The 13,985-nt window shown below is 46.9% G+C and overlaps 1 protein-coding gene across 4 annotated transcripts in view; it reads right to left on the bottom strand.

The window, feature by feature from the left end:
- The window catches only part of LOC135917131 (scoloptoxin SSD14-like), a 28,001-nt gene extending 14,345 nt beyond the window's left edge, over nucleotides 1–13,656 (bottom strand). Inside the window, exons 1-9 of one of the 4 annotated variants that reach the window (XM_065450613.2) lie at nucleotides 13,583–13,656; nucleotides 12,274–12,404; nucleotides 11,515–11,730; nucleotides 9,594–9,719; nucleotides 8,704–8,804; nucleotides 7,806–8,001; nucleotides 6,023–6,186; nucleotides 3,913–4,063; nucleotides 458–587 (exon numbers count right to left, since the gene is read on the bottom strand). In XM_065450613.2, coding sequence (XP_065306685.2) covers nucleotides 458–587; nucleotides 3,913–4,063; nucleotides 6,023–6,186; nucleotides 7,806–8,001; nucleotides 8,704–8,804; nucleotides 9,594–9,719; nucleotides 11,515–11,730; nucleotides 12,274–12,404 — 1,215 coding nt within the window. In that variant the 5' untranslated portion in view covers nucleotides 13,583–13,656. Of the gene's footprint in view, nucleotides 1–457; nucleotides 588–3,912; nucleotides 4,064–6,022; nucleotides 6,187–7,805; nucleotides 8,002–8,703; nucleotides 8,805–9,593; nucleotides 9,720–11,514; nucleotides 11,731–12,273; nucleotides 12,405–13,546 lie in introns of all 4 variants that reach the window. The other 3 variants (XM_065450612.2, XM_065450614.2, XM_065450615.2) reach the window with 3 other exon arrangements.
- Nucleotides 13,657–13,985: the final 329 nt, after the last annotated feature.

Raw genomic sequence — 13,985 nt, forward strand, 5'->3', positions numbered from 1 at the left:
ACTTGCTCGATATTGTTCGATAGATGGCCCTTTTAACATCCTTGCAGCGTTTGCTCTATGCTAGAAGGTGTCGACTACATGAAACAGTGCTACATGGCCAATTTAATATTAAAATTACATTTTAGGGCCTTACGGGACAAAACCAGCATATGCTGATGAAGCACACCGTAGCAGGGGGGGGGGGGACTTCGTACTAATTCTGACCAACATGCACTCAATGCACTATAGGCGGGCGTTTTTTTCTTCGTTCTATTTTATTTACTTATTGACTTTTTTCTAAATTTCGCCGCCATCGTAATGCGACCGCAGCGGCCCGGATTTGATTCCGCGCCTTCCGGCTTCGTAGCGTAACGTCAAAGTCACTACGCCACCGTGGCGGGTCACGTTACTATGTCTGACGCGCCCTCTTAAGTCACGCGCGCGCTCAACGGCCGGAAGACGTGGCTCCTTTTCTTACCGCGGTGACGTCACCGAAGAGGGGGTCTTCGAGGCGGCCTCTGCGCGCGATGGCGTACTTGAAGGCCTCGACCAACCGGTGCGCAGTCGCACCGTCGTCCGGAAGCGTCATGCCCTCCGACAGGCGGAACCTGCGGTCGCCGAGTGAACACCGTATAGGAGGAGAACGTAGAGCATTCTCCTTTCGAAGGCGACAGCCCGCGCTGTTTCGATCGCTCTCAACAGCTGTCCCTGCGTGCGTGCGTGTCTCGTTAAAGAGCGGACGTGAAAGCTGTCTTCCCCGCCTCGTCAGCCTTCTTGCGGTAAAGCCCACTTCAATCACATCGTACAGGTGACGTATCTCGTAGAGCCTTCTCTTTCGCAGGTGACAGCCTGCACAGTTTCGATCGCTCTCAACAGGGCTGTCCCTGCGTGTGTGCGTGTCTCGCTAAAGAGCGGACGTGAAAGCTGTCTTCCCCGCCTCGTCAGTCTTCTTGCGGTGAAGCCCACTTCAATCACATCGCACAAGTGACGTATCTCGTAGAGCCTTCTCTTTCGCAGGTGACAGCCTGCACAGTTTCGATCGCTCTCAACGGGGTTGTCTCTGCGTGCGTGCGTGTCTCGCTAAAGAGCGGACGTGAAAGCTGTCTTCCCCGCATCGTCAGTATTCTTGCGGTGAAGCCCACTTCAATCACATCGTACAGGTGACGTATCTCGTGGAGCCTTCTCTTTCGCAGGTGACAGCCTGCACGGTTTCGATCGCTCTCAACGGGGCTGACGTGAAAGCTGTCTTCTCCTCCTCATTAGTTTTCTTGCGGTGAAGACAACTTCAATCACACTGTACAGGTGACGTATCACTTCGGTCATGTACACGTACTTCCCTGAGCAAAATTGCGTGGCGACCAGGGATTCCGCGACAAAGCAGATTTTCTTCTCCGCCTACGAATGCAACCAGAAACTGAGGACTGCCGCCCAAACTTGACGTTGCGAACTTTCCAGTGCACTTGTCAGTTCCATTGTGCAGATCTGAATTTCCACGAACTTCAGTTTTAATTTTTTCGGCGAGCCTGCGTTCCGTATACTTCGGCCTAAGGGCGTGCAGGTGACAGTGACATCCTGTATGTTTGAGCTACCTGTATGCGCGTATACAGCTTGGAACGTCACCATCACTGCGGTAAATCGTTCTAAACAAGATAGAAGCAAACGAATGTATATTAATAAACAAAAAACGAGATAGAGCCAAAGAACGGACCAAACAGAGGGAGAAAAAAGGGTGTTGTGATGTTTTTGTTTCGTATGCCGATCGGAAAGAGCGAGTCGTTTCCAACATATTTAAATTCACATACATATATTGGAGTAAACTGTAGCGGCTATAAAATCTCCCACTATTGTTAATATTGACTTTAAATAAAGAACGTTACTGCGGATATGCTGACTTTTTATTTATTTATTTATTTATTTATTTATTTGTACATACTGCAGCCCCTATATGGGGCTATCGCAGGAGTGGGTTAGACAAAAAAAAGTCATACAAAAAACCAAGTAAACAATAACATTAAAAATTCACAAGAACTAAGGCAAATGACACAAATGAAACTCAATATAGCAGCAACACTGAGAATTAGTACAAAAACGAGAATGAGTAAATACACTGTAACAACAAGAAAATACATAAAATCAGGTGTGGTTAACTTTTAACAGGAAATCGTTTAATGGCAGTGACCTAATTGTTCCGGGAATTAAGTTCCAGAATTCAATGGTACGTGGGAAAAAGCTGTATTTAAATTTATTAGATCGAGCAAAGTAAGGCTTAATATTAAGGTTATGGTGACTCCTACTTGACCGAGGAATGTCTGAAGGAATATATATGGGATGTGAGACACGATAAGAAAAATTGACAATGCCATGCAGAAACTTCAATGACTCAATGTGACGGCGTATGGATAAAGGCGTTAGGTTCAAAGAAGATAAGGCGCGAGAGGGTGAAAAATAGGGATCATAGCGACGATATATGAACCTAATAGATTTTCGTTGTATGCTCTCAATGGAGTTAATGTCGCACTGCTTATGAGGGTTCCAGACAGGAGAAGCGTAATCGACGATTGGGTGAATTAAAGTTTTATACATTAGCAACTTAGTTTCCATTGGAGAATTGGTAAAATTGCGCCTCAAATACCCGAGCTTTCGGAGTGCTTTAGTGCAAATGAAATTAATGTGTTGTGACCAGGACATGTTAGTGGTAAATATGACGCCAAGATACTTGTATTCTCAGACCCTGTGCAAGGATAAGTCGTTGAAAGTGTAATTGGTCAATGAAGGAGAGGCACTATTAGAAAATGACATTATCACAGTTTCAGTAAAATCAATTTTCATTTGTCAAGTGTTGCACCAGGTACAGAAGCTGACAAATGAGGAATTTAGTTCAAGATGATCGTCTGGTGTATTAATCACGCGATACAAAACACAGTCATCCGCATAAAGGCGTATGTGTGAAGTGACGTTTCGAGGTAAGTCATTAATGTATAGAAGAAATAGTAAAGGACCAAGAACCGACCCTTGGGGTACACCAGATGACACGTCAACAGAAGAAGAATTAGTTGAATTATAACATACGTATTGTGACCGATGAGAAAGGAAACTGGCAATCCAACTAACCAAGTGAGAATTTTTCAAGATCATGTTAAGCTTTATTAAGAGATTAGAATGCAGTACAGTATCGAAAGCCTTGGAAAAATCTATAAATATAGCATCGATCTGGGTGCCGATATCAAGGGCACAGAGGATGTCGTGTGAGAATTCTGCTATAGTTGTGTTAAGGTGCTGAAACCTTTCCTAAAACCATGCTGAAAGTTGGAAAGAATGTTATTAGATTCCAGAAATTCCACTATATGTTTGTGAATTATGTGCTCCAGCATCTTACATGAATATGATGTTAATGAAATAGGTCTATAATTAGATAAGAGCTGCTTATTACCGGATTTGAATAATGGATGTACTTTGGCCAGCTTCCATGAGGATGGAACGATGGCGGTATTGAGGGACTTTTAAAAGATGATGGTTAGGTAGCGAGCAGACCACAATGAATAACGAACGAGAAAAGTATTGGGTATACCATCAGGACCGGTTGATTTTGCTAGAATGGTGGAAAATATCTGTATTCCATTGCGCACTAAAATAAACCTCATGTAAACACTGATTTACGCGTAAATACATGAAACCATTTTCTAACTTTTCTCCCGAATAACTCCGAAAACGCGAAACCCTACAGCTGCGATGGACTGAGATTTCCTTCTCGGTAGGGTTGATATCTTTTTTTTCTGCTCTAGGCGTGTAACTTGTGCATGCTGCGCTTGCAGCTGCATTTCCGCTTTTCTCGTAAAATGGGCACGAACGCGTAAACAATTATTCGCTGTTAAATAAATAAATAAATAAATAAATAAATAAAACAATAGTGAAGATACTGTGACGTCACCGCACCTGCTCATCAGTGCCAGTATGAAGCTGACCACGATGCCAGACGAAGGGGGCGGGGCTGACCACATGGTCATAACTTTGTCCAGTTGCATGCCGGTGGCATTACCCACGCGCGCACGATACTCGGCCAGGTCTTTCTCCGTCAAGAGTCCGTCTGCGCGTGAAATTTCGTGTCATAATGGACTGAACACATGGTTTACACCCTCAAATGTGAATAAGGGTGTGTAAATCTGTCTCTAACTCACACCTTATACTCTTTTTTTGAGTGTAAGGGTTAGGTTATAAGTCGAATTGCACCCTTATTCTCTCTTGAGGCGTGTAAATTCCTTTAGAGTGAGCTATACACTCCACGCACTTTGAGGGAAGGTGTTTCTTTTTTTTTTGTCCCATCGCTATACAGGGTACAACGTTAGGAGACAGGAAGACAGCGTTGTGTATTAGAGAGCGGAGGAGGGCAGCCGATATTATTGTTAGCATTAAGAGGAATAAATAAGGTTGACCGGGACGTGTAATACGCATGGCAGGTAACCTACGCACATTAGAGTGACCGAATGGGTGCCAAGAGAAGGGAAGCGTCTGAAATTTAAGAAGGTCGCAGTTTCGCCCGAAAGCAGAAGCATCGATTGCGATAGCAAAGTTTACTAGTAGACAGCTATACGAAGAAAGGATGGTAGTTTTATCGGGCGTATAAACTTGTAAACATTTGCTTACGAACTAAATTAAAAAGAATAGTGTCAAGCGCGCACAAGCAAACATGAACACATCTCACTCGATGACCGTGCACACTCGCTGTCGAAACGCTGGAGCGAGGAAACGCGGCAGCGGCAGCGAGTGAATTGACCTTCGTGCTGCCTCTAACTTCAACGTGAACTAAGCGGCGAGAACACAGCGCACACGAAGCTATCAGCACTCGGCGCACTCTGTCCTCATCGCATATGCAGCTGCCGTCATAGCATTTAGGTGGTTTGCACTCCACTGAGCATAGCGTAAAAAAAAGCCGTTGGATATGTCATCCAGGCCGGAGATATGTTTTAGATCGAGTTTTAATAGCAAGTCAAATATGCCGCGTCCGGAAATACTTACATCAGGGGCAGAAGGCAAATCAACGTAAAATGACGGGACGCAGCCACTGTTTCTTGTAAATGCTCTTAAAATGATTATTGAAGGCACAACCAGCTACATACTAATCGCGTATGCACTTATCATCTATCAAAAACATGTCACAAAAACAGTAATGCGCCATCAACTTCCAAAGTTTATCCGCGAAGCGTTTTCACAAATCCAGGAAGGTGTATGCTGTAGTAGTCTTGCCTACCTTTTTAAACATACCTTTCAACTCATTGGTCGGTTGCTCAATTACGGCATTCAAATTGAAACACGTCCGCATTTTAGTACACATTTCTAAACGCCCTACGCTACTGACGCTGCTTTACGCTACTGACGCAAAGTCTCCGTGAAAATGCAGGAATTTCGAACTAAAGTTTTTTTGGCAATATTTGTTCTAAAGATTGCAAAGTAGATTATCGGAACAAAGATTGCTCAAGCCGGTAAACTTCTTGAAGCGCACTGATTTCAGAGACCACTTATAGTGCTCCTGTGCATCCTTCCTCGTTTCACTCAGTGCTCACTTTCTTCCTTTCTTCCTCTTTCTATTCCCCCTTTCCCTTACTCCTCGTGCAGGGTAGCAAACCGGACGCTCGTCTGGTCGACCTCCCTGCCTTTTCCCTCTCCTTTCTTTCTCTCCCTTGGGAACAATATGCTCCATATACGTTCAAATACAGTGTTTTTTGAACGATAGCCAAGGATGATTAACAGCCGCCGTGGTTGCTCAGTGGCTATGGTGTTAGGCTGCTGAGCACAAGGTCGCGGGATCGAATCCCGGCCACGGCGGCCGCATTTCGATTGGGGCGAAATGCGAAAACACCCGTGTGCTTAGATTTAGGTGCACGTTAAAGAACCCCAGGTGGTCGAAATTTCCGGAGTCCTCCACTACGGCGTGCCTCATAATCAGTAAGTGGTTTTGGCACGTAAAACCCCATAATTTAATTTTTTAAGGATCGTTAACGAAAACCTCGCGTACGTCACGGTACAAGAAAAAGCTTTCGCCACTGACCCGACGCGCGCACGTCACGTAAAAGGTCGGCGGCCACGCTCCCGGTGTAGAAGTCTCCGCTACCTTTCGCGGCCAGAATCTGGAGAGTTCGAGCCAGGGGCTCGTTGACCACCACGTCTTCCGGCCCGACTAAGGTGTCTAGGCCGTTCTTCGTGTACAGCGACCTGCGGAAGAAGAAGGGTGTAGAGAACAGGCACATAGGGTATAGCTTGGAAAGCGGTGCCATGTAAGGTTCCTTGCTTTTAAAACGCAGCTTTCTTAGCGAACACCTCCCAGACCTTGCTGATCGCGGTTGCTGCTGCTGTCTGGTCGAATAGCTCAGATGCAGCAAATAAGATAACCTTATTTTCCGATGGTGAGATCAAGCCTATGTTTCCCAGCGTACCCCTTCTCCCCCTCCCCCCATACACACACATAAAGCAGAACTGCACGTCATTTTTATTATTTTTTTATCGTTATGGCGGCAGAAGCTTTTTTAGCTAGAAAGCGGTTTTGTGCCAGCTGTGTTTCTGTACGGGAGCGCCGTGACGTCAGAAGCGCGCCAGGCCAACACTTCGGTGCTCTAAAATGTTACATTTTACAATTCGTTACATGGGTTTTATATCACACAGGTATACTTATAGAGCATGCATGTCATTGTATCTTAACGGCTTTTACGTAGCGGCATTCCATTTTGGTGATTATTCCAAGTTTTGAAGCGCTCTTCTTATTTGTTATGCTGCGAGAACACTGTGGTAGAAATTAGAATGTAAGGGGGTTATAATCAATGCCATACAGCAAACTTGAGGGGAAAATATTTGCGCGGCTAGAATAAGAAACCAGAAGATTGTTCGAAGCCAAAGGAATGAAGTTTAGACAAATGAATGCATTGCCTATCATTCCCATGGCGAATTAGGCGTCGTACCGCCTGAGCACGCCCACTATAACGCCAGATTTCCATAAAAAAACATTTTTGTACGAAACTCTGCTGATCACGCGCGGCGTTATTGGACGTTGGTCCTCGCTATGTGCTCACCTGTGTGGCGACTGCTTGGGCTGCGTTACTTGGACAATGTAACCGTGCAGTACTAAATCGCCGGCACTTATCACAAGACCTTAACGTGCCCACGTGAAGGAGGCAATAAAGAGTTTTAGCGTGTCCGGTATTCCGCTAAACGCAAGCAGACTGGGCGTTTTACCGGATGGGCGAAGGTGAAAACGCGGCCTGCTCGGTGCAGCCACCTGATGGTGCAGAGCTCAACAAGACAAGCACAGCTGGCATTGCAATATGCAAGTGCATTTTACTTTGCTGTTGGCGTAAAGTTTTCGGCAGCAACACGATTACGCCGTGGCCGAAAGTTTACGCCAGCAGCGAAGTAGGACATACGAAGTAGAGCAATATTAACTGTGTTTCTTAAGAGAGTTTTACGCGCTTAAAGACAGGACGCCGAACGAAGAAGGGACACACAGGGAAGGGACACCGTTCGACGTCCTGTCTTTGTGCGCGCAAAAGTCTCTTAAGAACCATGTACAACCAACTCGCCCAACACGTAACACTATTAGCACTGTGTTTGTCTGATTGAACTATGCGCCGCCACGTAGCTGCACCGTGCTGGCCGCTCACATTTGCGCCTCCGCCCCTCCGGCAAAACGCCCAGTCCGCTTTCGTTTATCCGAACACCGGACGCGCTAAAAACTCTCTAATACTGGTCCCCGTGCCTGACACGCTTCGGCTCACAAACTGGTAAAGTAAACGTACAATATAGCGCAGGCCTGAGAAACTGAGTTTAAAGAGAAAGCGTACCTTAACGCCGGGTTCGCCAGGACGTGTGCCCGTCGGCGTGCCAGCTGCCGTGCCATCTCCGTCGTTACGGGCGCTCCTTGCGAGGCCACCTTGATCGCTTCTTCGAATAGCGCTGCCCAGGGCAGGCGTGACCCTCCCGCGTCCAGGAGCTCTCGGAAGCCGCTCACTTGACCGGGAACGCCGGCCGAACGCACACCTACGTATTGCGTGGATGTAAGTAGCCACTGTTTTTGACATCATCATCATCATCATCATGATGATTGTCGTCACCACTAACACCTACACCACCACCTTTGTCATCATCATCATCATCATAATCTAATTCGGACGTCCCTTCGAGATATCCCCTTACCTCTGTCCTGCGTTAGGTGAACCCAAACTTCTTCAGTCGTTGATCAACGCCCAAAATTTCTTACGGGTCCAACGTTACAGAATGTGGGTACAATAAAGATTGTCGAAAAACGGTGGCAATGATTTGCCGATTGTTGCGTCTCCTGTGGACAACAATGATAACTGCAAAGCACCACTTTGGCTAGAACTATGACAAAGGAAGTAGATCTGTGAACGTAGTCGCTTAACGTCATCGTCGCCATCGTCATCATCATAGTCGTTGATCCTTTTCATGACCCCTGCGCCTGTCCTAGTGACATCTACGTAACGTACACAATAGTACAAACAAAATAAAAGCAGTTCTTAATCATATTTATTCAGCACATTTTCTTAAATTCTTCGGTCGCGCACATCAAAACGAAACACGAGCTCCTCAAGCGTCTTTCATTTTTCAAGCTTTTGGAGTTGCAGAGTTGGGCCCGCAACGACGCGCATTTCAGCTCACAAATAGTTGGAGTATTGGGCAAAAAACAGTTTGTCTGAGAGGTTACTGGATCATCCGACTCACCGAAGATGGTGTCGTTGTGATAGGCGACGTAATGGGCTTCGGAAGCTTGCAGCGGAGCCGTCTCCCATGCGTCCACGAACTTCACCTCCGACGGGGTCTTGCTGCGCGGATCGGCGAAAGGGGCAGCTTTGACAGGTGGCGCATTAGCAACTGACACGACGCGCTAATTGTCCTCTTCCATACAACTTTGTCGTTCTGTTTTAAACAGAATACGAGAAAAAACGAATCTCTCAAGGAAAGCGCAGTGCGTGAAAGAAAATTTAGCACACACAAAAAATTCATTTGCCAGTTTGCCTCGGCCTCTCCCACTTTTTTCAAAATAAGAAAATCATGTCAGCGGGTAGGTTACATTACCATAGGAAGTGTCCATGCATCTTGGCCATCCCCTCAAAAAATTTATTCTGCAGATGCGTCCCTCTATAGGGCGCTGGCTACGTGGCCGAAATGGAATGTTCCCGTGCTTCTAATTATTGTTTAATTCGGTGTCACATCTGCGACAATTTAGCCTCCTGGGTAGTTTAGATGGTAGAGAAACCGACCTAGAGAGCTGTCGGTCCTTCGGTTCGATTTACGGGCCTGAACCAAATTTACCTTTAAATGTGAAGCTTTCTTGACAAACGCCTATGCGGCACTTGCTTTGTAACTTTTTGCTACTGTCTGGTTGACGACAGTTTTTCACATTTCCAGAAATTTCCTTTGTATTGGCGATTTTCGGATGACAGATGTGCGTATAAAATTCGTGGCTGCGCTGTAGGCAAATACTTATGCTCTGTGTGACTATGTGTTCTGTTGCGACTTGTCGCCGAGTATGGCATTTTTTTTCGTCAGTTGATCAAGTAGGCGGATCGGGAGAACGAATTATACCAGCACGTGCTGTTGGTAGCTCTTACTTCTTATAGTGGAGGGCGTAAAACCCGCCGCCGAGGCCGCAGGCGTGGGACAACACGACGCAGACGCACAGCATAGACGCTACGGCAGCGTCGGCCGCGGTGCCATTCATCTCGATGAGAATCTTCCTGCATTAAGCACGAAAGGGCGCGGTAGGATGAAGGCGAAGAATGAGGTTAAGAAAGCAGTGTTCTGCGGTAACGCAAAGGTTAATGAGCTTGCTTCTTTTTGAACCAAAGGCGAGCTCTCTAAAAAGTAACAGTTTCACGGCGAAGCGTCGAATGTGATAGCAAATTGTTAGACAGCTATACGAAGTAAGGGTAGTAGTTTTGTCGGCCATATAAACTTGTAACCAATCGCTTACCAACTAAATTAACAAGCATGGCGTCACGCTCGCACAGACAAACAATAACACAACTAACTCGACGACCGCGGGCACTCGCTGTCAAAACGCTGGAGGGAGGAAGAGCGGCAGCAGTAGCGAGCGAATTGACCTTCGGGCTGCCTCTCGCTTCATCGCGAACTAAGCGGCGAGAACAGAGCGCACACGAAGCCCGCGGCGCGTCTAGGCTTTCTACTCGTCGCAAGCAGATCATCTTCAAGACAGTCGTGATAGGGTCCGCGCGGCCCCGCCACACGCAGCTGCCGCCGGAGTAGAATAATCGCTAAAATGGCAACAATGATTATTGCAGACCGGTAAGTTATCAAAAGCAATGCTGATTTTGTGTTTTCGGAGATGGTTAGGTTAGACTTGGGGGGCCTCAGCTGTTGCGTTGTTGGACTTTCCAATGTGCAGCCAATAGCGCCGCTTTCGAAAGCTGGCGGGGCCGGCAAGTCGCCTACTTTAGAATGTCAATTAACTTCTTTAGAATGTCAAAAATGACAACCCACAGTGAGTTGCGCCAGCAAGTGCGCCAAAACATCCCAAACGCGTGACGTCACTGACTAACTGGTGCTGAGGTTTCAGACAACGAAATTAAAAAAAAACCGAAAGTCTGTCCGTCATTTCTTACAGGTAATAAGCAGCCAATTTTCTGCCAAGTGACGAAGGTAGACTTTCGAACGATGACCTCATCACCTGTCTAGCCTTTTTTTTTGTGTCGCTCTTTGGCATTCCTTGATGTTAGCTGATGATGGTAAGGATAACGGTGGTACTACCTGGTCACGTGCTTGCGTTATTTACGCTCTGCGATGACAGCCCAACTAGTATATCTCTCCTGTGGCATGTGAAAGAATACTTGAGCAGCTGATTACATGTTGCTGTTTTATCTGTCGTTTTAGATAAGCTGATGAGGATGGTGCTGGCCATGGCACTACCTGGGAGGGTGATGGTTTGGGCTAGTTGGTTCTTACAAGAGCTTGTGTGGTGCAGCGCGAAGCGGGACAAGGGACAAAGAAAAGCGCTTGTCCTTGTCTATTTTTTTCTCTGCGTCCCTTGCTTTACGCTGCACCATACTACTTGTGCACGTGCTAGCACCGTTCGTGGCGGCCGATGATGGCAAAGCATCTTGTCAAGCTTCCCAGATGCGTTTGAAAGAAAGCTTCAGTAGCTCAATTACGCTGACGCGTTGAAGCATTTTTTCATAGCTGCCTGAAAAAAAGTTCATCACTAGATCGAAGTGCCTTGATGCTGCTCCTTTAGTTAACCCTTTAGATAGGCTGATGATGGCAAGTGACGATGATGATAGTGTATACCTGGGCACGTGCTAGCGCCGTTAGCGGCGGCCGACGATGGCAAAGCAGCTGGTCAAGCTTCCCAGATGCGTTTGAAGGAATGCTTCAGTAGCTTACATTGATTCGGTGAAGCTTCTTTGATAGGTGCTTGAAAAAGTTCATCGCCTGACTAAACAGCTTTGACGTTGATCCTTTAGTTAACCTTTTAGACAGGCTGATGGTGGCAGTGACGATGACGATTGTGTTTACCTGGGCACGTGGTTGCACCGTTCGTGTCCGACGATGGCAGCCCAGCTGCTGAAGCTTCCCAGAGGCGCGTTGCTGATGGGTCTCTTGCCACGCAGGGAACGTTGCTGCGGAGGGATGCGAAGATAGAGCACCGTGGCCGTGGTCAGCAGCAGGAACACTGCCGCGAACGCCACCACGCTGGAACCTTGGCCACGAACGTCCGCGAGGCGGCGCGACCTGCCGAGGTTTAGTGTTCGCATCCGTTTCTGCCAGATCTCATGTTACGTCTATCGGGCTTTCGACATGCTCAGCGGGTAATATGCGCATCGTGGAGGACGAGGGTCGTCACTTCTTGGATGTTGAGTGACACTCGGCGAATTCCGAGTGAAGCGATGCATTCACGGCTCATAGCGAGAACGGAACGTGCGAAGTAAAATGACGGGACGATAGCTAACTTGTTTTGTGCATGCTTTTTCGGCTTGGTTAAACATATGACATGCACAAGGCTTCAGACAAGAGGCTTCACAAACCAGCGCTAATGCTACGTGTAACCTGCTGTCATGTTGTAGCTTGCGCAATTGGGCATACCTCCTGCGCTGTGGAGACGTGCGTCTATATGCTAGTTATAGTCTTCGCTGTGCTAAGTGCTCTAAATGGAGTCCGAAGTATGTCGCTAGCGACTTCACCTCGCTTTCGAATGCTGGTTGAGCACAGTACGACGTGCAGATTCGCACAACGCGCAAGACAGACCCCCTTTCCCCCGGAAGGAAACCTACTCACGTGACCGACGTTTCGGTGAAGAGTGGCAGTTCGGGCATTCGCATCTTTCGTTTCCGGCTTGTGACGCTCGGCGGTCGCACATCCTGGGCCAGCTTCAGGGAGTTCGGATTACGCACAGCTTGGATCGCCATCTGTTGCCGTGGTGGAGTGGGAAATTTTGTTTAATTTGATAATATACAGTCAGCGTCGAAAGCATACGAGGCGCGCCAGTTTCCCCGAAAAGGCCTCTGTTTTCGCGTAGCTCGGGCATTGAGCGTCTAATAAATGCTACACACGTGTTGGTAACCTTCTTATACTGAAACTTTGTATTGCAGGCTACGTGTCTGAGTTTCGCACGAGTTGAACCACTTCACAGACCATACGCATAGTAAAATTTTGAAGCCTATGGTAGTACTAATGACAGTTATTCAACGAGTACACTGGTGGAGAGCCGAAGAAGGAGTTAAGGACCGCGCAAAGAGCGATGGAGGGTGTAACGTTAAGAGACAGGAAGACACCGATGTTGATCAGAGAGCAAACGGAGATAGCCGATATTCTAGTTGACACTAAGAGCAAAAAAAAAATGGAGCTGGGCAGGCCATGTAATACGTTGGGTAGTTAACCGGTGGACCATTCGTGTTACATGATGGGTGCCGAAGGAAGGGATGCGCAGTAGAGGACGGCAGCAAAGTGGGTGGTGCGATGAAATTCTGAAATTTGCAGGCGCAAGTTGGAATCTGCTATAGCGTGAGACAGGGGTAGTTGAACATCTCCCTGGCCTTCATCCTGCAGTGGAATTAAAGATAGGCTCACGATGATGACACTGGTGGATCCGTCGTGGTCAGGAATTAGACGGTGTCAGACTATTCTCAAATCCCTCACCACGTACGTCAGCAGGGGTACGCGTACATGACTGCACTAGCTGAGGCTAATCATGCACGCTTACGTGTCAGCCAGTGCGCAAATAATACCGGATCATTAAGGGGCACAAACGACATATATTCATCTATTTAAAGGTGCCCTCAAGTTACACACACACACACACACACACACACATATATATATATATATATATATATATATATATATATATATATATATATATATATATATATATGTATAGTGAAACAATCCAAGAAAATACGAGACACAATGAGAAAGCAAGAGCTCTCAGTAAGTATGTGGCCTGCAACAGAGGCCATAACCTCGTTAGCGTTCTGAGCCCAATTCGGCCAATAAGTGGCACACCGAACATGGTGACCGATCGGGGCCAGGTGACCGACGACATCCTCACCTAATGCAAACGAGCTTCGTCACTTGAATAACTCACGTCTTGGCACTTTGGTGAGGATTTCTTGCTTGCTCTGGGTTTGCTGTGTCGCTTGCCTTCTTCTCAAAACATGTGGCACCTACCCACTACGGGGTATTGGCCAATGTGCCGGCGGTTAGGGGGGATATGAGAGGGAGCTAGTTATAAAGAGAGAAAAGCCGTGAGGTAAGCCCGAATCAAAGTTCTGACTTAAGTAGCAATGGAAAAAGGGAGTAAAAAAAGATTAAGAGATAAAGGTGTTGATCGTGGGCACGAAGATGGTTGTGAATAAACTTCCAGACCAATTTGTTGCAAGATTTTGACGGGAGCCTTTGAGACATCGCGCCAACGACAATGATGATCAGGTCAAGATCCCCACAGATCCTTTTCAAAGGCTGATTGATGAAGTTGGACGCATGTTGTG

This window comes from Dermacentor albipictus, chromosome 8 (assembly GCF_038994185.2).
Source record: "Dermacentor albipictus isolate Rhodes 1998 colony chromosome 8, USDA_Dalb.pri_finalv2, whole genome shotgun sequence".
Lineage (NCBI taxonomy): Eukaryota > Metazoa > Arthropoda > Arachnida > Ixodida > Ixodidae > Dermacentor > Dermacentor albipictus.